Source organism: Pinus tabuliformis, chromosome 3_1, assembly GCF_031772625.1.
Source record: "Pinus tabuliformis cultivar Carrire ecotype Pingquan chromosome 3_1, CPIR1, whole genome shotgun sequence".
Classification (NCBI taxonomy): domain Eukaryota; kingdom Viridiplantae; phylum Streptophyta; class Pinopsida; order Pinales; family Pinaceae; genus Pinus; species Pinus tabuliformis.
In genome coordinates this window covers 153,764,874-153,790,413 of record NC_142301.1, presented here as the reverse complement: position 1 = coordinate 153,790,413, position 25,540 = coordinate 153,764,874, and the positions used below count along the sequence as shown (strand labels likewise).

At 37.8% G+C, this 25,540-nt stretch overlaps 1 protein-coding gene across 4 annotated transcripts in view; it reads left to right on the top strand.

Moving 5' to 3' along the window:
* LOC149186251 (K-stimulated pyrophosphate-energized sodium pump protein) overlaps positions 1-13,653 on the top strand; it is a 306,281-nt gene extending 292,628 nt beyond the window's left edge. For 3 of the 4 annotated variants that reach the window (XM_089410937.1, XM_089410936.1, XM_089410938.1), the window contains one exon: positions 13,252-13,653. In XM_089410937.1, coding sequence (XP_089267063.1) covers positions 13,252-13,437 — 186 coding nt within the window. In that variant the 3' untranslated portion in view covers positions 13,438-13,653. Of the gene's footprint in view, positions 1-6,044; positions 6,423-13,251 lie in introns of those variants that run through there. The other variant, XM_089410939.1, reaches the window with a different exon arrangement.
* The last annotated feature ends 11,887 nt before the right edge of the window (positions 13,654-25,540 follow it).

Below are 25,540 nucleotides of genomic sequence, written 5' to 3'. Positions count from 1 at the left end.
GTGTAGATGATTTTACAAGAAAAATGGGTGATGGAGTATAGAAGATCAGTGCCTTAGCTTGCTAGTATATTTTTGGGGGCATTTGGGGTTCAAGGAATTGCACACTTGGAGAGAAATGAAGTGGATTTAAGTGCAAAGACTAGAATAGACTAATTTTTGTGCCCTAGAAGTTTGACATGGGAATCCTTCTACCTTTAGAGATGGGATATGGAAGCAAACTTAACCAAAGTCATCTAAAAAAGAGCTTGATGTGAGGTTCAAAGAGGATTGGAGTAGATTTAGCCTCAGGGACTAGGGAAGACTAACTAATGTACCCTAGATGCTTGGGCTAGGTGTCACAACTTTTCAAGGATAAATAAGGGAGGGAGCTTAAACAAGGTCACCTTGAAAGAACTTGATGAAAATCTTTCCCTAGGAGAATAAATAGATAAAAAAATACCAGCAAAACCATCGTGAGTTTTTTATAACCGTTTTCCATCAACAATAAATAAGATTGTAGAAAGATAGCTTACTCAATTTAATCATGCATCCACCAAACTTCACCATCTTTGGTCAAAGAACATATCATATATCATAGGTTACAACCTCCATCTTCATTAGGGGGAAAATATATTTGTACTTTATCAAAATTTAAATACATTGATTTTGCAAATTGTATTTGAAGTATGTTAATTTGGGGTAGCATCGGATGTGCTCTAACCACGAAATTTGGTGGAGAGGTTGGGGCACATGAGATCTCCAATACCTAGAAAGGGTTTGGGCAGATTCTTAACAGATCAAGAGATATTAAAATAATTAATATTTTTATGGAGTCCCTAAGTTTAAACTTAAGGAAAATAAAATATTAAAGTGTATTAATATGAATCTGTGTTAGAATGGTCCAAAAGACATGGATCAAGCCAAATCTAATCTTAGCCATTGATTAGGGACTTAATCTCGGTCATTGATATGTCAACGAGAAAAGTATAAGAGGAGGCTTGAGGGTCACTTGGAGAATATACCAGAGTGATTAGTCATTCTATTCCCTAGAGTGGGGTTTGCTAAGAGAGATAGAATTAGTGATCGAGAGAGCAGCTAAGGGGCATTGAATACAGAGAGACAAAGAGGCAGAGATAGTGCCGGGATAGCAACAGAGCAGCCAGAGAGAGACGCAAGAGCAGCCAGTGCTCACACAAGGCCACGCATAGGCAGCTAAGTGCTGCGCAGAGCACTAGAGGGGCCAGCGTAGTTGACGCAGAGGCTCAGAGAGCTGACGTAGGGCCTCCTGGGGCTGACGTAGTACCAGCGCTGGGCTAGGAGAGGCTGAAGCAGTGCCAACGCTGGGCTAGGAGAGGCTGACGCAGTCCAGATTGGGCAGATGCTGGGGTTTCTGGGGTAGATTGGTGCTGAGTAGTTGCCGGAAGGATTATCCGGGGTTTCAACCAGTAGATTTGTCAGAAACTGAGAGGTATTACTGCTAAGGAAATTCTCTGTTGGGTAGGCTAGTTTCGGCACCTAGATTGTACTCTGATATTGCTTAGTAAGAAAACTCTCAGATAGCTGCACCGGTTTTCCCTTGGGTTTTTCCGGGGACATTAGTTCAAAAATAATGGTGTCATGTGGTGTGTTTGTTCTTGTTTCTTTTAGTTGTTGATCTGTAATATGTTGAGCATACACTAGTGTTTATTTTCAGTATTTACATTGTAAATAACTTGTTAAGGAAAATAACAAGTAGGTAGGAATAAATCAGATAAAAGTGCATGGAGGGTTTCTAACTAAGTAAACTTAGAAATTTCAACATGGTATCAGAGCGTGATTCCAGATCACAGGAGGACTAAGAGACATCAGTCGAGCAGAGAAATAGCAGCAGAAATCGCTGCCCCGAGGTGACAGAAGCTGTTTCTAGCAGCGCAGAAGCGAGAAGTGTGACGCAGAGCCAACCAGAGCCACGCAGAGGAAGCTGGGAGCTGCACAGAGCCTCAGAGAGGCCAGTGTTGTTGACGCAGAGGGTTGATGCAGGGCATCCCAGGGCTAACGTAGACCCATCTGGGGTGACGCAGAGTCAGCGTGAGGCGGAGAGGGGCTGACGCAGTTCATAGAAAGGTAGTTGCTGGGGTCTAGAAGGCTGCAGGAATATTGCAGAGTGGAGTTGGTGAGGTACTGTAGTCAGAACAATACCTGTCAGAGCAGGGCGAGAGGAGTTGTTATCAAGGGTTTCTAGCCGAGGAACTCAGATTAGAAGTGCAGCGGCACAAGTCAATCAGAGTAGGGGGCATCTGGGCAATCGATAGAAGGGTTTCCAGTAGGGAAATCAGGACCCAGAGGGAGTCCAGAAGAGAACTTCTAGACGGGAAGTAGAGACTCAGAGGAGTCGAACAGAGAACTTCCAGGACGGAAGTAGAGGAGCATCATGGCACTACACGGGGTAAGAGACCAGGATAGACTAGACGGAGCATCGAACTTCGCAGTCTGGAAGGCCATAATCTTATCAGTGCTTGACAGGATTCGTGTCAAGAACTTTGCCTCGAAGGTAATAGCTGTCCTAGTCGACCCCAATGATAATGACAGGTACTAAGAGGTGATGGCGAGGGCCAAGTGCATTATCCTTGACGGCGTCAACGATCATGTGGTACCACATATGGCTGAGAAGGAAACGACATTTGAGATGTGGGAGGCTCTCAAGAAGCTGTACCAGCATACTTCTGTGCAAAGAAGAACGCTGCTCGAGAACCAGATGAGGTCGTATCAGATGAAGAAGGGTCAATCGATTGACAGCTTCCTCGAAGGATTGAATGAGATCCGAGACCAGTTGACTGCTATGGGAGCGACACTGGATCAGGAGCTTATGGTGAGGACAACCTTGAATGCTGTCTTAGAAGATTGGGATGTATTTGTCCAGAGTATCCTGGGCAGAGGGACTCTCCCACCTTGGGATGAGATGTGGGCAACTCTTCGCCAGGAAGAGATCTGACGGCAGTCGAAGACAGGTAGCAGCAGCAAAGGGATCAGGTCAAGCAAGAGGAGGAGGATGTGGCCCTAGCATTTGAGGGAAAGCAAGAAAAACGGAAGAAGAAAGATTTCTCCAAGATCAAGTGCTTCCACTGTGGGGCACTGGGTCATTATGCGACCCAGTGTCCAAGGAAGAAGGGTAAGGGAGAGTCTTCCGAGACCAAGGCAGCACCAGCAAGGGCAGAGAAGGAAGTTTTGACAGATGATGACTGTGCCATGAGTGCACGTGCGCCACTTGAGCGGAAGTGGGGAGACATCGAGCTGTAGTCAGGGGAACTACAGGCAATGAGGGGCAAAATCCTTGAGGTACCCAGCCTCTTGGATTAGACCTTGCTATGGGAGCCCCGTTGAGGAGTAGCAGGACTGGTTGAGTGGGTAGAGACAGATGCAGATGGAGCGATAGAGAGAGCTACAGTGTAGGAGTCTCGAGACAACGCAGAGCTAGCAGGCTACAACAGTGCGAGAGGCATTGGAGTGTTGCACTAGTGCAGAAGGCACAGAGAGGTGTGCAACGATGCGAGATGCAGGGAGTTGTTGCAGCAGCGCAGAGGTCAGAGAGGGAGCACTTGTCAGCGGTAGAGGGAGCTTCAGCATCAGTGGGTGTTTCTAGCCCAACAGGGAGGTCAGTTGGGAGATCAGTTACTTCTTAGTAACTGAGTTGCAGTGCAGCAGTGGGCAGCACGATGCAGCATGATGAGAGGAGGTGCAGTGCGGATGCAGTGCTGGGAGAAAGGACCAACAACAACATGGATGCAGAGGGAGCTGTCGTACAGATGCAGCAGTGGCAGTGGCAAAACCATGGGCAACAGTACAGGAGGCAGTAGTGCAGAGGATGTTGGGCAAGAAGGCCTAGCATCAGCACAGGTACCGATGCCAGATGATCAGAGTAATACTCAGTGAGGAGTATTGCTAGATCACTGTCCTCGCTAAGAGAGAGTGTTGATTTGGGGTAGCATCGGATGTGCTCTAGCCACGAAATTTGGTGGAGATTTTGGGGCACATGAGATCTCCAATACCCAGAAAGGGTTTGGGCAGATTCTAAACAGATTAGGAGATATTAAAATAATTAATATTTTTAATGGAGTCCCTAAGCTTAAACTTAGGGAAAATAAAATATTAATGTGTATTAATATGAATCTGTGTTAGAATGGTCCAAAAGACATGGATCAAACCAGATCTAATCTTAGCCGTTGATTAGGGACTTAATCTCGACCATTAATATGCCAACGAGAAAAGTATAAGAGGAGGCTTGAGGGTCACTTGGAGAATATACCAGAGTGATCAGTCATTCTATTCTCTAGAGCGGGATTTGCTAAGAGAGATAGAATCAGTGATTGGGAGAGCAGCTGAGGGACATTGAGTACAGAGAGGCAGAGAGGCAAAGATAGTGTCGGGATAGCAGTAGAGCAGCCAAAGAAAGAGACACAGGAGCAGCCAGTGCTCATGCAGGGCCAAGAAGAGGCAGCTAAGCTCTACGCAGAGCACCAGAGGGGCCAACATAGTTGACGCAGAGGCTCAAAGAGCTGACGCAAGGCCTCTTGGGGCTGACGCAGTGCCAACGCTAGGCTAGGAGAGGCTAATGCATTCCAGATTGGGCAGAGGCTGGGGTTTCTGGGGCAGATTGGTGTTGAGTAGCTACCAGAAGGATTATTTGAGGTTTCAACTAGTAGATTTGTCAGGAACCGAGAGGTATTACTGCTAAGGAAATTCTCTGTTGGGTAGGCCAGTTTCAGCACCCAGACTGCACTATGATATTGCTTAATAAGAAAACCCTCAGATAACTGCACTGGTTTTCCCACATTGGGTTTTTCCGGGGACATTAGTAAAAAATAATGGTGTCATGTGGTGTGTTTGTTCTTGTTTCTTTTAGTTGTTGATCTATAATATGTTGAGCATGCACTAGTGTTTATTTTTAGTATTTACATTGTAAATAACTTGTTAAGGAAAATAACAAGTAGTAGGAATAAATCAGATAAAAGTGCATGGAGGGTTTCTAACTAAGTAAACTTAGAAACTTCAACAAAGTAGTATTTCATCTACAACCTCAATATTTGTACTTGAGACAACAACCATCTCCGGGGATGTGTTGAAAGAAGTTATCATTGATGTCAATGGCTATCCAAGAAAAAGAGAACTGTCATTAATGTCAAAGGATGTCCAAGAAAAAGAGAAATTGATACCCTTTTCTTTGAATGATTTTTTACTCTATTTGGTTAGCTCAAATGGAAGTATAACATAGATGGTTGGAAAGTTAATTAGGAAATCTTTCCAATGGTATATGACACTCCCTCTAACAGTTAATTCGTCAGTATTGAGGAGATATGAATTTTTGAAGCTTATTAATTATGTTGCCTTTGACAAGTTGGCCCCACAGTGGCGGTTTAGACCTCGAAGAGCACTATATATAAGCATGAGGAGGATGCATTTTAGCAATTCGCTTAAGGAAAATTCGGATCTGTTTAAACCAGCGAAGAAAAGAAGGTTTTCTAGGTTTCATATCTAATGAACCAGAAGTGAGGAGAGGCTATCTATGGAAGGACTTTTGGCACATTTTAAAAGGGTTTTGGCATAGTTTTTGAAGTTCTTTATGGCGCATTTTTAAAAAGGGTTTTGGCACACTTTTTGAAGGTTGTTGGTTCTGGTTAGAAGTCTATTACAGGCCTACGCCTTGGACAACAGCCACTACTGTAGCTTTTTCTCTTATGTAGTGTATGTAGCTTTTTCTCTTATGTAGTGTATGTGAGAGGGCCACTATCCTTAGTACAGGAGTCCTTATTTCTCTTTATTAAAGCAAGGGTGGCAGGGTAGAGCAAGGAAAGTGAGTTGTAGCTTCCTTTAGGTTGATGCCTGTAGTTGGTAAAGTAGGAGGTTGTTGCCTTCTTCAAGTTGGTACTTGTAAACATTGAAACTATTTAAGATAAGTTCTGTGTATATACTATAGATTAATGTATTGTTGATAAGCATTATTTGCATGTTGTCTTTGATGTTTTAAACAATTGTTAAAAGTGTCCAATACTGATTCACCCCCCTCTCAGTATTGCTAATGTTTCCAACAGGATGGACCCAATCAATATTCAAATTCCTGCACTTTGCTACAAGCCAACTTGTCGCTGCACGGAACATAGAAAGGTACTCTTCCAGGAGTATGATGAAGGGTTAGACATCAAAGGACACCTGTGCCTAAAACCTCTGTCAAAACCTTGATTTCCCCAAACATGAAAGAAAAAACTTTGATATCCTTTATGTTCCCCATTTTCACGTGAAGACTGCTTGCATTCTTATTCATTCCTAGGATCCAAATGTCTATCAAAATGTCAAAACTTACGCCAAACAGTGGGAACAGGATACTGCAGTAAGGCCTCAAGGAAAGTGAAAAATTACTATGGTACCACTCGTGCAAGCTATGGGGTAACAGGATTCTAGTTGCAAGCCATGTCTTTTACCCTTCGTGAAGCTTTTGTTCTCTGGAATAAACAATCTCTCTTTAATACTTGTGTTCTCTGTAATAAACAATCTCTCTTTAATACTTGATTACGGAAGATTTCTGCAAATACAAAATATTTTTATTGATAGAATGATGGTTACAATGAGCCTTGTGACAATTATTTATACGCATTCACTGGTCATGAGGTGGAGGTGAAGGCGTCTGTTCCCTTTGACTTTTCATTAAACTATTTATATTATTATTATGTTTGTAATATTGCCACCCTCTTTAAGGAATGCTTTGTTCTTAAAGTATAGTAAATGTGATTCTCTCTATCTGAGCATCTATCTATGGTGGCATGAAGTTTATCTATTTTTAGGGGTTTGACTTCATTTGTGCTTTTAGTTTTGGTGAAGCTCCTTTGTATTGTTTGCATCATAGATTCATAACCTAAAGTATTTTGACCTGATTGTTTAAGATGAAAGCCTTGTGCTCCCTGGCAATAGATTTTCCTTGTTTCTGTTGTATGTTTGATCCTGTTTCGTGTCCCTTTTCTAATAATTGTAATTGATTCTTCTTGAGAGTGCAACCTATTCTGTTTCTTGCCCCTTTTCTAATAATTGTAATTGATTCTTCTTGAGAGTGCAGCCTTCAACACCATATAATCATTATCATGTTGACCTTGCCATTAAACTCCATGAATTTTTCTACAAGGTTTGATTTTTCATCCTGTAAAAATCACGATTTCTTCCTTCAGCGATTTTTTTTTCCAGATTTTTTCATTTTTGTCGATTTTTTCCAATTTTGAAAAAAGGAATATATTTAGTATTTTTTAATGTTGCCACAGTTTGCTGATTTTTGTTGATTGTTTCATCAATGTTTTCGAGAAGATGTTTTCCAGATCCTCACCAATATTTTTTCCATACCAATGTCATCAACACTGCTATATCCTTTCTTTTGAACAGTTATAGTGTATAATCTTGTTTGTAGTTCTAATTCTTGTGTTTGAATTGAGTCTTTATGACATCTTCATACTTCTTTGACCTTTTTTCTATTAGTGATTGTAATGGTGAAGTCCTTCGTAACAACAAAGTCTATACAACTATTTAACGGGGCACATGAAAATTTTATTTGTTTAGCAACAACAAAGTCTAAATAATTATGAGTACTGCTAGAGTTTACGAGTATTGTTACATTTCTATCGTTTGTGACTCCTTCAAGCTTCAAGGTCTTAGGTTGTGGTTTCCTGTCATGCTTTCTAGTGGAAACTTAGGTTTTCTTTCTTCGTTTCTTGGAGACTGGATTTTATCCTTTCTGAGATGTGGTGGAATGTATTTTGCAATTGGTTGTTGTATTTGATCTGTTCGTGTAATTATTTCACTTTGGAACTTGTTTTCTTCATTTCTATTTTGTTTGGCACATGAGCTTGAAGCTAGTGATGCTTTTGCGGTGTGTTATAGTCAAATTTTGAGTTGCATGCTGTAGTGATTTCATCATCTTGTTTATGGATTTATACTTGCTTCCAATCCACTATTCTATAGTGGCTTAATGACATGTCTTCACATCTATGCCTTGGAGTCCAATTTTTTCCATAGTTATAACAATTTTTTTCCTTCTTTTTATCCCTCTCTAATTGATGATATTTAATGGTGTTGTAATCACTTGTTGCATTGTAATGGGTTGTCTTCTTTTAAAATTCAAACGCTACCTAATGCTGAGTATTGGACTTTCTTTCAATTATCTTTGCCATGTTTCTGGCTTCAACCAAATGCCTAGGTTTTGATAGTCTTAGCTAGCGGTGAGTAATGGGCTTTAATTTTGAAATATACAATTTTTGTAGTTGATCCTCTGCACCGTTTGGAAATCTAGTTGCTCTGACTTACCATTCATGGGTATATTCATTAATTGTTCCTTTATGTTGCAACTCATTGAAACTAGTAAAGGTGTCATCTTCTTCACAGTCATGAAATTCTTTTAGATCTTTTGTGAACATTTGCCAATTAATGGATAAGCTACTTGTTTCCTTTGACCACCATTTGTTTTCTTTAACCACGAGTTGAACCAATCATAAACATCACCTTCTCAGTATATGGAAGCTATTGATATTTTTTCTAGTTCATTCGTAGATGAGTCCATAGCAAAAACCCCTTCAATTTTATAAATCCACATGACAGCATTTTATTGTATAGTCCATCATATTCAGATATGTCAATTTGATTTTATTTAGACAACCCATGTTATTTTGATATCTCTTGTAACTAGAATTAAATGAATTTGGACTTGGTGGTGGTCTTTGGTGGGCTAAGGGATGTGCAGATAACGCATCTACCCTTCGATTTGTTGGTCATTTCTTTCATTATGATCATTAAATATCCTCGATATTTCATCTTTGTCCTCACTTCTCATTCTTGATTGGGTTGGCCATTGTTTCTTAGATTCGTATATTACCTTGACAATTTTATCTTTCTTTCTACTAATTTATTGATTTTATCCCTTAATTCTTCTTGTGCTTCTCCTAATTCTTTATGTCCTTTTTAACATTACCATGATGATGTCCTATGTTGCTGACCTCATATATAACTCATCATTGCTAACCATCTTGCAGTTGAGGTTGGCCTTTTCTCTTTTTTTTCTTTTTTGATTGTCCCCATTCTTAAACCTAAGAAACCTTTAGATTTCTTTATGTATTTCTGTACAAAGTAATGAAATTGTTTTTTTTCTAATAATATATAAAAATGTAATATATATAGTCAAAAGATGAAAGAAAAAGGAAAAATGTGACGTTGCAATAGACCCATTGAAATAATTATAAAAAATAAAAGTTCGTACGGATCTCGCAAAAGACCCCGTGAGGGTTTAAAAGTTGGCTGCGCAACCGAATATAACTGGCAATTGGTTGTATGGTTGAATTGTGTATGGTTGAATTGTGGTTGACACAGTATGATTGAAACAGAAAATGTACATAATCTGCACGAATTAATTGTGGCTGTATGGATAAAAGATTGCTGTACGGAACAATGCAAGCATGTGACAGTGGCAGGGTTTGGCAGTGGCTGATTTAATTTGCACAGTAGTATGGTAGAATTGGTGGCTGTACAATGGAATATGGAACTTAATTGACAGCCACAACAATGTACTGGACAACAAATATGGAAATTGAATGGAAGATTGACAATGGTGGCCTTCCATGGAATTCGATGACTATGGCAGGAAGTGTGGCTATACGGGAGAGCAATTAAAGGATTATGTGGAACCAACCCAGAAGGGCAGATCAATGGCTCTGATACTAATGTAATAAACAGTTCCTGTTTAATACTTGATGATAGAATATTTTTATTATAACATTCAAAACCAGAACCGGAGACCGGACTGGTCCACTTATCAAACTGATTTTTGAGCTGGAACCAGAAATACTGGACTGGTAAGATCTCAATGAACTGGTCTTTAAAAAAATATATAAAATAACTATTTTTAATAAAAAGAAACTATTTTTAAGATTCAAAACCATGATTCCAAACCAATTGAGACAAATTATGCAGAGTTTGCTCATCTATATACCATGTAAAGGTGAATATATTGAAGTGGCATCAAGTGCAATACACATCAGCAAAAAAATACATAATTAATGAGGCTCTAAATGGCCTCTAGAGTCCAAAAAGAATGCTACAAGCTATGAGGCCACTGACCTACTACAAGTCTACATATCAGTGATCAACATCACTGCTCATCAGATCAATCATCAAACTCATCACCTCTACTTGACATGGGATCATCAACAGGAGCTACATAAACATCATCTGGCTCAGAGGGGAGGCATGCTTTTAAAGGCTTGGAGGGATTGCTTTTGGAGGGAAATAGCCCCTAGTTTCCCTCAAAACCACTCATGCATTCCCAAAACCATTGTATGTGGGTTCCACAGATGTGTTGGTGATGAATTGCCCAGTTTATGGAAAAAAACAGCCGGTTTTGTCATAAACTGGCTGGTTTATGACCAGTTTGATGCAAACCCTAGACCTATAAGGGGATGAACTGGGTTTATTGGTCGGTTTGACGGGTTACCAGTTTGATCCAGCTGATTTTGAATACAATTTTTACAAATATAAAGTAAATTGATTGCTAAATTGATAAGAATTGTGGTTATAATGAGTTTTGAGATGATTTATTTATATGTATTGGCTTTTCATGAGGTGAAGAGGTGTGATCTCTTTGACCTTTAATTAATCTAATTGTACTATTATTATGTTTATAACATTCTAATATAAGAAATGGAAATGTGGCTTTGAAGATATCTGTAAGGAACCTCTACTCTTTCTTAGAGAGAAGAGGGTGACCTTGGCCTAAATGATATCCACATGCAGGGTATAATGCTCACTAAAAAATCGTTCGTTAGAGCCAAGAGAAACAATGAACCCTTGAAATATAAAATGTTGTATACAGTGATGGCATACTTGGTCTTTTTTGTACACTGATAAACATATCCAATCTATGGCTCTTGCCTTCTCAAGTACATTCGGCACACCCTGTAGTTGGTCTCTTAACAACTATATTGGAAATATCTAGATTATTGACGAGGTTGGGATTCGTCTTCATGATCAACTTGGGTTTTTCCGAGGAATTGTGTCCTTTGGGTTTTTTTTTTTTTGTGTTGTGTTAGTTCCTTCCTTTGCATGAAAACGTTTGGAAAAGAAAAACTTTTGCATGTGGGGTGATTTGTGGGACAAGACTGCAAGCATATGGATCTTGTGGGTAGTCCAAATTCTTAATGAAGTTGATCAACCCACTTCAATTGCACTACGTTAAACGATTCTAAAATGTTGTTTATTATATTAAATAGGACAATCATATACACAATTGACAACAATTCTAGTCCTATCTGCTAACCAATCACAAGCTCCACGATGCTTGTGATAGTTTATATGGTGAGTTGACGTAATTAGTTACCCAGCCGTACCCAGCAGATGATTGTACTAAACTGGATACTTGAATGACAGATTCTAATTGATAAAAAAACGAGTACGTTAAAAAGTGAACAAACTCAAGCATTTTTGGTTATTCTTTCCTAAATTTAATAGGAATTTTACCAGAGGAGTTTCACATGATTGATGAGAATGTTGATCATGGAACTTTGCCTTTAGGCATTTTAGTCCGTTGCAAGATCCAGATTGTTGTTTAGTGGATCAAGAAATAGATTTGCTTTACTGGAAAAAATAGACTTGTTGGTAATGTTAAGGTCGATTATTTTTTTGACTCAACATGATTGACTGAAAGATCAATTCAACATAGAGTTTATATAAGTGAACCTCCAGCATGTTGGGATGGATCATAGCTTTCCACTTGGAAAGAGTTTTGATCCAACCTAACCTTAGTTAATCTTGTGCTCACACAAAAAGGAACAATGTAGCATGAAATGCAGAGTGTTCCATATGCATTGCATAGCACTTATTAGTAAAGAAGCGAGGTTTATAAGTGTAGACAACATAGATTCCTCGCTGGTTTTTTATTTTAGTATGTATCTGGAAGGATTCCTCCACAACCTAGAGGCAAGATTAGTGGAGAATAGAACATATCTGGACTGGGTAGCAATGTTAGTTCAACTCCCACACTGTGCAATATGTCAAAAATGTGCCATGAACAATAAGGAATTTGCCGAAGGGAATCTAATTGTAAGAAGTGTGGATTTGGGATGATCTCTCATTTGACCACCTGATGCAGTGATCTATGGAACTATGCAACCCTCCCAAACGGAGGCATAAGAATAATTTTATCTACATGCTCCTTATTCAAAGAAAATAACATTTCTAGAAGGAACATCCACGGGTGCCTTACAATTATCTAAGAACTCTCATATTGCATAATTGAGAAGCAAAGTTTGAAAGGGCACCATTGGGTTCTGTTGATGGTCACTTTGTTGTTAATTCTTTGCTGTGGTCATTTTATTTATGTACTAGATAAGTTTGGTACATGGATCATTAAGTTTGTGTACAGGCATTTGAGTCCAATTCTGAGTCTTTAGTGAATCGTGATCGTCACTCTTTGTAAGTAGTGCTTATGTAACTTTGGTTTCAACTTCTTAGTGTTCACGTAATCTCTTTTGCTTAAAAAATTAACAGTGAAAAAGGCGACTTCTAGGGGCTTATCTTCCTTTAACAATGGAAGACAAATACAAAATATATTGATGAAGACGACATTTTCCTTCCACATCAACATATAAATCAAAATGTTATCGTGATATGTTAGTATGTACTATGAATATCTAAGCTCTTATAACTTATAAGTGATGTTAGTATGGGTATCTAAGCTCTTATAAAGATCCCAAAGTTCTTGAACTTTATATGTGAGATGTAGAGAGAAGTTGATAGATCATTTTTCAATGCTTATACAAGTTAATTTCCTCCTCCTGGATGAAAGTAAATGCTACTATATATTCATTTTAATGTTGGATTTATCCTACATCAAAAGGCATAAAAAAAGGTTGAATTTTAAACTTCAATTTCTTTCGCATATTTAATAAATATGTGAAATTTTCATTTCACATCTTTTTATTCCTTTCATTGGATAATAGATCAAAAGAGATCAAAAGTTAACTAGTTTATTGTTATTTAAATATTGTAAATAAGATAAATAATATACTAGTTTTTTATTCGCATTAAAATAACTGAAAAAATAAAACCTTTTTACTTTAGTTTATTTTATAGGGTTACATATATATGTACTCATACATGCATGCAAATATGAGAATTTCCCCCACCTTGAGTTGTAGATCTCTTCATCTTTCTCAGCACAATTAACCTTGTTTTTTTCTTGAAGAGAATGAACAAGAATTTTTTTGGTTGATGCAGGCAGGACGCTACTCTCGACATCTAATTAGTCTGTTTTTTCGTCTTCTTCATCCTTATTATTGGCCTTCTTCTTGCTGGTACTTCATTATCACATGCATAAAGGTGATGTTTTATACCTTCTGGACAACAATTTACAAAATTTGTGAAAGGGTTTTGGGTAAACAAAAAGACCTGGAAAATGAGTGATTTAATGATGAGTAATATGGTGTCAGTTTATAATTATGTTAATATGTGAATTTTATTCATTTTGTATCATTTATAACCTTGTAAAAGCAATATGGAAAGTTTAGGTCGTATGTGGTTTCCATATTCCAATTCTAGAAAGTTAGAATATGAGTGGTTGAGTGAAGTAATATAATGCGAATTGATAATTATTTTAATATATGAATTTTATTCATCTCATATTATTTGTAAGCTTGCAAAAGAAATCTAAAAAATTTAGGTTGTGAGGGGTTTACATATTTCGATTAAAAAAAATGAATGACTAAGTGATGAGTATACAGTGTCAATGGTTAATCATGCAATTATATGAATCTTATCCATTTTGTAACATTTATAATCTTGGTAACAAAAGATAGATAGTTTAGGTTTTATGTGGTTTTCATATTCTAATACAATTATCAACCCCTCCCCTAAGTCGATACATGGGAATTGCTCTTTTTTTTTTGCCTATTAAAAGTTAGATTCATTCCATCAAATATTTCACTGTTCGAATTTTCACATGTAAAACATGTAAAGGTGCAAGATTCCATATGTTGCCTAACTATTTGACATAGATATGCATCTTCGCACATGATGTTGTGTTTTGGAAATCTTCATTCTTATATAAATATACTAGTCAATTATTTTATTAATAACTTTTTTTTTAATTGCTTTGTATTAAATCTTTGGAACTTACACTATTTATATTTAAACTATTAAAAATAAATATTAATGCAGTGGTAGATATTTTGAAACAATAAAAATGGAGAGATCACAAATTATATATTCAAGGAAAATGTTTGAAGACGTTTCAAATTTGGATTCAATCCAAATACACTCAAGGTAAAGATACACTGAACGAAGCTTCTTAAGGAAAAATAAAGTGCATAGGTTCTCATATAGGAATGATACAATAATAGTTTAATATATACCTTTCACTCACATTTAATATTTTACTTAAGGTGGTTGCTTTTTAAGGAATCTTTTAAGTATGATCAGATACATTGAACCCAATTTTCATAAAAGTAGGATATGTCGCAACATAAATTCATTAAGTTATGATCATAAAAACATCACTTGCAAATTATAAATGACGAGATATATTACACTATAGGTACCTTATCTCATTTGAAATGCTTTGACCTCGAAACATAAAATGAAATTAAGTACTTCAATCTTGATAACGAGATTAAGTAGTGTGTTTTTTACATTTGAAAATGATTGGAATGTGACTTGATTATCTAACCATCTATATGTAGTTTTAATTGCTGATGATGTATAATGACTGTTAGGCCCCTATACTACTAGTGTAACCCTTATTGTTATTAGTACAACCCACTTATTATATTGATGTACCCATGTAGTGCCCATATTGTTACTATTGTGCCACATAGAAGCCCACTATTGTTATTATTGTGCCCTTACATTATTATTGTTATATCGGCTCTGATTATGTTATGACCCCTTAGACTCCTATATATAGAAAGGAGGTCTTTTCATTTGTATCATCCAAGAATTGTTCATTTATGTAATGTAAAGGAGGTTGCCCCCTCGAAGAGGCTGAATTATAAGGCGTTGATCTATCTTTTCTATCTTTTCTTGAGCTAGTTTCATAACATTTGGTATCAGAGCTTTGGATTCTAGGGTTTCACTGCTCCAAATAGGTCATCGTGGCATTTTCACTATAACTTTTTTTCTGCGACGTTTTAGAAGCTAAAAAGAAAACCCATTTGAGAAGACATCGCGCTGAATCTTGGGTCCAAATTTTAGAGCTTTTTGTGCTATATTTGCGGAGATATGATCTGAGGAAGTTGGTCTTTTTGCAGACTCCTGAATTACATTCCAAACAGGTGACCTGGGGAAAATCGTCATAACTTTTTCTCTAAGCATTGGATTGAAATTTCATAAGAAGGTATAGAAAGAGGACAGACTGTAGTTTCTTTTATATTTTTTTTAGAGCCAAAGGTTGAAACAGTGACACGTGGCACTTCATAAATTTCGCTCTTCTGGAAAGGTCTATAATCAGGTCATCTTGGGAGATTGTGCATAACTCTTTCTTGGAGAATCCAATTTGGATCAGACTGGTGGCATTGGAAAGAGGACACAGAGGGCTACTACAGATCACAATTTCAGAACTTAAAGATCTGAAAGAACAGAGTTACAGTCGTTTCAAGATCGAGCTCCTAAAATCAAGAAAAAGCAAGATGAGGAAGTTTGATGGTAAGGATCCGGTAAATTGGATACTTCAGATGGAGCAATATCTTGATCTACATGGTGTACCACTGTTACAAAAGGTATGTATTGCATCTTCATATTTAGAACCAGATCAATTTTTATGGTATGAAGGGCTTTGTTCTCATAAACAACTTGTTACATGGTCAATTTTCACGGAGGAAATGATAGCACATTATGAGGATACAAAGAGCAACACCTTCTTTAGAGCAACACCACAACAATTGGAAAGAGTAAAAGGGCTTTGTGACATACTGGAAAGAAAAATTATGGAAACCATGAAGCATACCCCTCACAACTATAAAGATGGAAGTGTTGTTTCTCCCAGCCTTCCACAACCTACAAGGGTTACACCACAACAATTGGAAGAAAAAAGAGAAAAAGGGCTTTGTTACAATTGTGATAGCAAATGCACTAAAGGTCATAAGTGTGCTGAGAAGAAATTATTTTACATAGAATATGAAGAGGAGGAAGAAAAAGATCAAGAAACATCAAAAGAAGAGGATATACGCCAGGACCCCACCCTAGAGAAAGAAGAAATGAATCAGACCATATCTTGTAAAGCATTGGCAAGAATTACCACTCCTCAAACTCTCAAGATAGAAGGACATATCAAGAAGAAAAAGGTGCAAGAAGTGAAAAATCACATCGAGAAAGAAGAAATGAATCCAACCATATCTTGTAATTCATTGGTCGAAATTACCACTCCTCAAACTATCAAGATAGAAGGATATATCAAGAAGAAAAATGTTCAAGAAGTGAAAGATCACATCGAGCATCAAGAAATGAATCCGACCATATCTTTTAAAGGATTGGAAGAAATTACCACTCCTCAAATTCTAGAGATAGAAGGATATATCAAGAAGAAAAAGGTTCAAGCAGAGAAAGATCACATCGAGTATCAACAACAAGTTCTCCAACTTTTAAAGGATAACACCACTTCAGTGCAAAATCAAACGAAACAACAGGTAGATCAACATCCTAGTGAAAAATGTTTTGATGTAGGTGATTGAGTATTTTTACTGCTACATCTCAAGCAAGCTATTTATGAGAAAGAAATGTTGGCAATACTACATGCACTTAAAAAATGGTGACCTTACCGAATGGGAAGACTCTTCAAGGATGAGGATGTGGAAGCATTGCTTTTTGCTATTTCTATTATCCAACCAGATTGGATAAACAAAGCAAGGGATGAATGGAAGAAGGACGAAGAAGTATGGCCACTTATTCAAAAGTTGCAAAAAATCCCAATTCAAACAATATTGCCAGAAATTGAAGAGGAAGGAAAAATCATATTGGACCCTGGAGCAGTCACAGAAACAAGAACCCGACAGCTACGAAATCGATGAATTTCAGAGTATTTCATCAAGTGGAAAAACGTACCCGCCGAAGATTCCACATGGGAGGACAAAATTTTGATACAGAAGCATCAAGAACTACTCAAGCGTTGATGACAACGCTTTTTGAAGGAGAGGGGCATGTTAAGCCCCTATACTACCAGTGTAACCCTTATTGTTATTAGCACAACCCACTTATTATATTGATGTACCCATGTAGTGCCCATATTGTTACTATTGTGCCACATAAAAGCCCACTATTGTTATTATTGTGCCCTTACATTATTATTGTTATGTCGGCTCTGATTATGTTATGACCCCTTAGACTCCTATATATAGAAAGGAGGTCTTTTCATTTGTATCATCCAATAATTGTTCATTTATGTAATGTAAAGGAGGTTGCCCCCTCGAAGAGGCTGAATTATAAGGCGTTGATCTATCTTTTCTATCTTTTCTTGAGCTGGTTTCATAACAATGACATCTTATCCCATAATTGTTCCTTTGTTGATTCCACATATAAGCATAATTATCCCATTTGCTTTTATGAATATGTGGGTTTTGATATAAGATATGATATCAAACAATGCCATGTTCTCTTGATTTTTGTGTGTCATTGTAGTGTGGAGGTAGATATGTGTCCACTAATTATATCTCCACCCTTTTGTCTTGTGATGTTCAACTCTATCATCAACTTACTTATCTATTGCACTTTCTTCATTGAAAGGTTCAATATACAAAGGAGTTTCATGGAAGAGATTGAGAGATCATTTTTGCTTCCAAATTCTCTTAACATGCTTCCTCTTTTTCTTGATATTAGCTTCATAAGCTTTATATGTTTCTTATATTCTGGAGAGGTTTTGACTGTGAATTCTTTTATTCCTATACACAATTTCATAAATCCCTTTTCTAAATAAAAGAGTGTTTAGAGATAATAGCCAATTTGATCCAAGAATAAAATCAACTTCTATATGAGAAGCATAGAAAATAGTGCCCAAGGATGAGAACCAATTTGATTCAAGAATAACATCAACTCCTATATGAGCATGGAAATATGAACAAAAACATTATCCAAGGTGAATTTGAAGTTTGCATATAGTCAGGCCTTGTCACCATTAAAATTCAACTTTGTGATTCTTCATGAAGATATTTGTAATTTTTTGACGAAATAGATGTTTATGTAGCTACAAGTGTAGTTATGATATATGAAAACAATATTTTATTTCTTTTGAAGTTTTCTTTACACCTAAAACATGAAATACTAACATTCTTTGAAATTACATCTTGATTCAATTTTCCTTCCATGTAGTTAAGAAAATTGATTCAAATTAATCCATACTGTATTCCTTCCATCATGATTTTTCCACCAAACAAAAGATGCACACTTAATTGTGAAGGGTTCATTAAATTAAAAACCTTTTTTTTCTTAAATTTAATCAAGTGGGATTCCATAAGATGAAACCTCCTTATTCTTAATGTTAATCTAACAGCTTATGGAATCCTCCTTTAAAAAAAAGGGTGAGATGTAGTCTATATTGAGCTTCAAAATATAAGCACTAGGGTTTTAAAAAAGACATTGAAATATAGCATAAACTTTAAGCAGGCTACATCTTTCTCAATATTGTCAAAATCTAAATTGTAAATAGTACATAGCAAGATGCACTTATTCTCCAAAACAAGTAATGAATGAGTTAAAGAACTTGTAAATGCATTTCTATTGGGATTCCATAAGATGAAACCTTCTCATTCTTAATGTTAATCCAACACCTTATGGAATCCTCCTTTGAAAACAAAAAGGGTGAGATGTAGTCTATATTGAGCTTCAAAATATAAGCACTAGGGTTCTAAAAGAGACATTGAAATATAGCATAAACTTTAAACAGAATACATCTTTTTCAATATTGTCAAAATCTAAATTGTAAATATTACATAGCAAGATGCGCTTATTCTCCAAATCTAGTGAGATTATAACAAGTAATGAATGAGCTAGTAAATGCAGTACTATTTATACCTTGAAAATACATGCTTTAACATCTTGACATTAAAATGATGATTATAACTCCAAAATGCAACCAGATGAGTGAAATTTAAGTCTAGATTCTTATCTAATATATCTTTAAACCTATAAATTTTGAAGAGATGTTTTATGGTGTTGGGAATCATGATTGTCACTAGGCCAAAGCCCACAAGTGTTAGTTAACGATCGCATCGCTAGAGATAAGGATCCGTGAGATGTGGTTAGTCCATGTCGCGAAACACATGGCGAGTGTTGGTTTATCCAATGTCCAACGATATTCTCCCCAATGCGCGCTGGGTGTGTATTGAACTTGTGACCTATGTTTTGATACCACTTGTTGGGAATCATTATTGTCGTTAGACCAAAACCCACATGTGTTAGTTAACGATCGCATTGCCAGAGATAAGGATCCAAGAGAGGCGGTTAGTCCATGTCGCGAAACACACAGCGTGTGTTGGTTTACCCAATGTCCAACATATGGTGAGAGAGATTTTAGACTTGCAAATACAATTTCATTCTAGTAATAGACAAATGAGGGTGTGTAAGACCTTAAAGTTGAAGCTTTAATATCTCTAAATTCTAACATTTATTTTTAGTGAATTTTTTAGAAAATGAATATTTTTTGTGTAACTTATATTTAATTATTTGTTAGAAAATTTGTTTGTTTTTTTTTTTTTATCCATCTCTCTCTCTCTCTCTTGCGTTTTTTTTGTTTTAAGTATCCTCAAAATGACATTCTTGATTTTTTCTACTTTAACAATTTCCCCACCTTTTTTGGGAGAACACCCCAAGAGAAAAGTTAACTAATCTTTGATATCACTTGTTGTAAGCCCTTTGGAGGTTTTGCTACTTTTATGTTCAAGGTATAAGATAAAGGAAATATGTGGTGAGATGTATTCTTAAATAATAAGAATGGTGAGATATTCATAAACAATTAAAATGAAAAGATCACAGACCATATATGCAAGGAAAATGCTTAAACGTACTACACACTCTTATTCAATCCAATGCCTAAGGTAGGGATACACCATACAAAAATATCTTAAAGAATAATATAGTCCATTTATTCTTAATGTGAGAAATACAGTAATAACTTTCTATATTTAACACATTCAAAGGTACTCCATGTGAAAATTTCTATACTCAATGAACCCCTACTGTAGTGAAACTGAATTTACTTCACCTACTTGATTTTAATATACATTATCAAGTTATTTTTTGAATACACTGAAGTAAATTACTTGTGCACCCTATATCAATGTAATTTGATTACATGAAACAAGAAACTGGGAAAAGAACAAGATACATAGGGCACTGTTATTTTTGGACAAAATAGTCCCCGGAAAAACCCAATGCGAGAAAATTGGTGCAACTGCTGAGAGTTTTATATTATTAAGCATTAGTTCTGAATACAATGCTGGATGCCCTCATGACAATCCAGTTACAGAGAAAAATATAATGGCGGAAAACTGAGTGAGATTACCTCATTTCACCCAGCAGTTTCCGGCTGATCTGGCAACAGAATTGGTTAACCCCAACTATCTCTGCACTGGCCCTACGTAAGCTCTGCGCTGTCTCTTCTGCCTCATAGAGCTTCTGCTTCAACCTTCCCCAACTGTTTCGACACCTCCCCAACAAAATTTTGAATTTCTGCGTGAGGGCAACTTCTCCTTTGTGTTGGTTCTCCCTGGTTCAGCGTTAGGCCTGCATGGGCCCAGATTGGCCCAACATTAGTCCCTCTAGGTGTTGTGTTGCCTCCACTAGTGGCTCTCCACCTCTCTGCCTAGTATTCCCGAACTATCCCTACCCCTCTATGGCAAAATGACCACTTAGTTTGAACTTCTAAGCTTCATAGCCTAAGAAATTTCGAACTCTAGATCAATTCGTTCTCTCCGTGTGTGTTTCTAAATGAACCCAAGCCTCCTTTTTATACTTTTCTTGTTGAGACTTCAACCACTGAGATTAAGTCTCTAATCAACAACTATGATTAAAAACTTGACTTGATCCGCTTTCTAGAACATTCTCACCCATATTTTGATTAATACTCATTAATACTTTAATTTTCCTAAGTTTAGACTTAGGCACCCCATTAAAAATATTAATTATTTTAATAAAATACAATCTAGGTGGAATTTCACCAAATGATTTATGGGTTCTTTAGAACTCATGTGACTTAGCCTCTCCACCAATTTTCATGGCTAAAGCACATCTGATGCTACTAAGAACTAACACTCCTTCATAGCGAGGAATATGTCCTAACAACAATGTCCAACTACATGTTGCTCTGTCTCTGAAGCATCTCCTTTCCACATTGTTGCTCCCATCAACATTGTGCTATTGCTGCTACTGTACTACCGCCCATGACACTACCACTGCCACTACTGCATTTGTACTACAACTCCCTCTCAAATGCTGAATCTGCTATGTTGCTAGCACTGCCACTGCTAACATTGCATTCGTACTGCAACTCAGTTGCTGAGAGAAGCAATGGAAAAACACCCAAAATTACTTAACTTAATTGTGTTCAACATAATACCATGTGAATGTTAGAATTTGACTGCTACTAGTCTCTGACCCTCTGATACCATGTGAAAATTCCTATACTCAAGGAATCCCTACTGCAACAAAACTGAATTTACTTCACTACTTGATTTTAATCATTATCAAGTTATTTTCTGAATATACTAAAGTAAATTACTTCTGTAGCCTACACCAATTTAATTTGATTACATGAAACAAGAAACTGAGAAAAGAACAAGATACATAGGAAACCATTATTTTTGGACAAAATAGTCCCCGGAAAAATCCAATGTGGGAAAACTAGTGCAAGAGCTTTGAGGGTTTTATATTATTAAGAAGTAGTTCTGAATACAATGTTGGATGCCCTCTTGGTAATCCAGTTACAGAGAAAAACATAACGACAGAAAACTGAGTGAGATCACCTCATTTCACCCAGGAGTTTCTGGCTGATCCGTCAATAGAACTGGCTAACCGCGACTATCTCTGTGCTGGCCCTGTGTCAGTCTACAGGCACTGTGCTGTCTCTTCTGCCTCCTGGAGTTCTTGCATCAACATTCCCCGGCTGTTCTGGCTGTTCCTCTATGCTGGTTCTCCCTGGTTCAACATCAGGCTTGCGTGGGCCTAGAACTGGCCATCGTTAGTCCCTCTAAGTGCTGTGTTGCCTCCACTAGTGGCTCTCTGCCTCTCTGCCTAGTATTTCCGAACTATCCCTGCCCCTCTGCTGCAGAATGATCACTTAGTTCGAACTTCTCAGCTTCCTAGCCCCAGAAATTTCGAAATTTAGATCAATTCGTTCTCTCCGTGTATGTTTCTAAATGAACCCCAAGCCTCCTCCTTATACTTTTCTCATTGAGACTTCAACGACTGAGATTAAGTCTCTAATCAACGTCTAAGATTAAAAAACTTGACTTGATCCGCTTTCTAGAACATTCTCACCCGTATTTTGATTAATACCCATTAACACTTTAATTTTCCTAAGTTTAGACTTAGGAACTCCATTAAAAATATTAATTATTTTAATAAAATACAATCTGGGTGGAATTTCACTAAACAGTGTTTGGGTTCTTTAAAACTCATCTGCCTTAGCCTCTCCACCAATTTTCATGGTTAGAGCACATCTGATGCCATGAAAAACTAACACTCCCTCTTAGTGAGGAATGTGCTCTAGCAACAATGTCCAATTGCATGCTGCTCTATCTTTGAAGCATCTCCTTTCCGCACTGTTGTTGCCATCAACACTGTGCTACTGCTGCTACTGTACTGCTGCCCATGACATTGCCACTGCCACTGCCACTTTTGCACCTGCACTACAACTCCCTCTCAAATGTTGCATCTGCTATGTTGCTAGCACTGCCACTGCTAGCATTGCATTCGTACTGCAACTTATTTGCTGAGAGAAGCAATGGAAAAGCACCAAAAATCACTGAACTTAACTGTGTTCAACATAATACCATGTGAATGTTAGAATCTGACTGCTACTAGTCTCTGACCCTCTAAATCTTCCATGTTGCTGCTGACTTTTGCAATATGCCATCTACATTTGTTGCCAACCTTGCTCTGTGTTGATCAGTCTCTAGTCTCAGGCTACTGCATCTCTCTCTCCATTACATCTTACACTAAGTCCATCTCGCAACTGCTGAATCTTGGGCTCCAGTAGCAAGGAATTGATCCAAGAGGTGGGTTCCTCAAGGATCCTACCCACTTACAGTCCTCTTGACTACAATTCTATATCGCCCCATTTCCCTCTTGGAGATGCGTGGGCACTCATGAAAAAATCATCTTCATCAATTTTTGTTGGAGCAACGTTAGGATCATGTTTCTCATCCTTATCCTTTTGTTTCAAAGGACATAGGGATGCAAAGTGGCCCATCTCGCCACATCTGAAACATTTCACCTTCGAAATGTCCTCCTTCCGCTTCTGCTTCTGCTATCCCTTTGATGCGAGAATTGCGTTCTCCTCCTCCTCCTTGGTCTTCATGCCACTCCCACTATTGCCACTGAGGTTGACCTTAACCAGAGCCCTCCTTAATTCTTCTTGTTGAAGGGCTACCCACATCTCCTCCCATGAAGGTAGTCTTTCTGTGCCCAATATACTTTGGACAAAGACTTTCCATTCATTTGATACTCCATTCAGGGTCGTCCTTACCATCGTAATAGACTGAGGAGTAAACCTCACTGTAGCAAGTTGGTCTCTGGTGTCCTTATCCCTCCTGCATCAATGTCTGTTGCAACTTTTGTTCTAAGTATGTCTTCCGTTGTTGGGAAAGACCTTCATACAGTGAAGACAAAGCTTCCCACATTTCTCGGTCTGTATCTTTGCCCTGCAAGTGTGAGACCACATGATCTCGAACTCCATTGAGTATGAACCTCTTCACTTTTCGCCGCTCGTCCTTGTACTTCTTCTTCTTATCATTGTCCACAGGGATAGCCACAACACTCTTGATGTAAGCTTCGAGATTGTACTCCTCCAGAACAACGAAGATTCTGATCTTCCATATGACATAGTTGGAGGCTCCTTCCAACCTGTCCTGATCTTTGAGTCCATGTGATGCCATCTCACCCAAACTGTCGAATTGACTCATCTAGTCAATGTGCAGCACTGGTCTGTTGCCCAACAAGTGAAAAGTTCAAACTTTTGGCGAGAAAAGTCCTATGAGGAGAAAATTCTCCTTCTATGTGTCTTCGCTCCTTTCCGACGGATTTCTGCCCCGACAGAAACTGTGCCCTTCAAGCACTGCGTTGAGGCTCTGCGTCACTCCTTCTGCCTCTGCAAGCTCACGAACCTGAAATCATACCTCTTTATCGACTCTCTCAGAGGAAGATTTCCTCGTAATCTCTGCTTACCCGACAAGGATTGTGCAATCTCTTCAAGGGGATTCGAATTGTTGCCAAATGCAGCTATTGGCCTCTCTGCTCATCGTTGGATCTGCTCTTCTTGTTTCAAAATCAATGCTCTGATACCATGTGAAAATTCCTATACTCAAGAAACCCTTTCAGTAGCAAAATTGAATTTGCTTCACCTACTTGATTTTAATAAACATTATCAAATTATTTTCTGAATATACTGAAGTAAATTAATTTTGCAGCCTACACTAATTTAATTGATTACATGAAACAAGACACTGAGCAAAGAACAAGATACATAGGAAAACGTTATTTTTGGACAAAATAGTCCTTGGAAAAACCCAATGTGGGAAAACTGGTGCAACAACTCTGAGGGTTTTATATTATTAAGCAGTAGTTCTGAATACAATGTTGGATGCCCTCCTAGAAATCAAGTTACAAATTAAAATATAATGGTAGAAAACTGAGTGAGATTATGTCACTTCACCCAGCAATTTTGGGTTGATCTGGCAATAGAACTGGCTAACCTCGACTATCTCTATGCTGGCCCTGCATAGGCCATGCGTCAGCCTTACAGGCTCTGCGCTGGCCCTACGTAGGCCCTGCATCAGCCTTACAGGCTTTGTGTCAGCTTTGCGCTGTCTCTTTTGCCTCCTGTGGCTTCTGCGTCAACATTCCCTGGCTATTCCGACAACTCCCTAGCGAAATTTCGAATTTCTACGTGAGGGCAGCTTCTCCTATGTGTTGGTTCTCCCTGGTTCAGCGTTAGGCCTACGTGGGCCTAGATTGGCCCATCGTTAGTCCCTCTAGGTGTTGCGCTGCCTCCACTAGTGGCTCTCCGCCTCTTTGCCTAGTATTCCCGAACTATCCTTGCCCCTCTGCTGCATAATGATCACTTAGTTCGAACTTCTCAACTTCCTAACCCCAGAAATTTCAAACTCTAGATCAATTCATTCTCTCCGTGTGTGTTTCTAAATGAACCCCAAGCCTCCTTATAATTTTCTCGTTGAGACTTCAACAACCAAGATTAAGTTCTAATCAATGGCTAAGATTAAAAACTTGACTTGATCCACTTTCTAGAACATTCCCACACATATTTTGATTAATACCCATTAATACTTTAATTTTCCTAAGTTTAGAA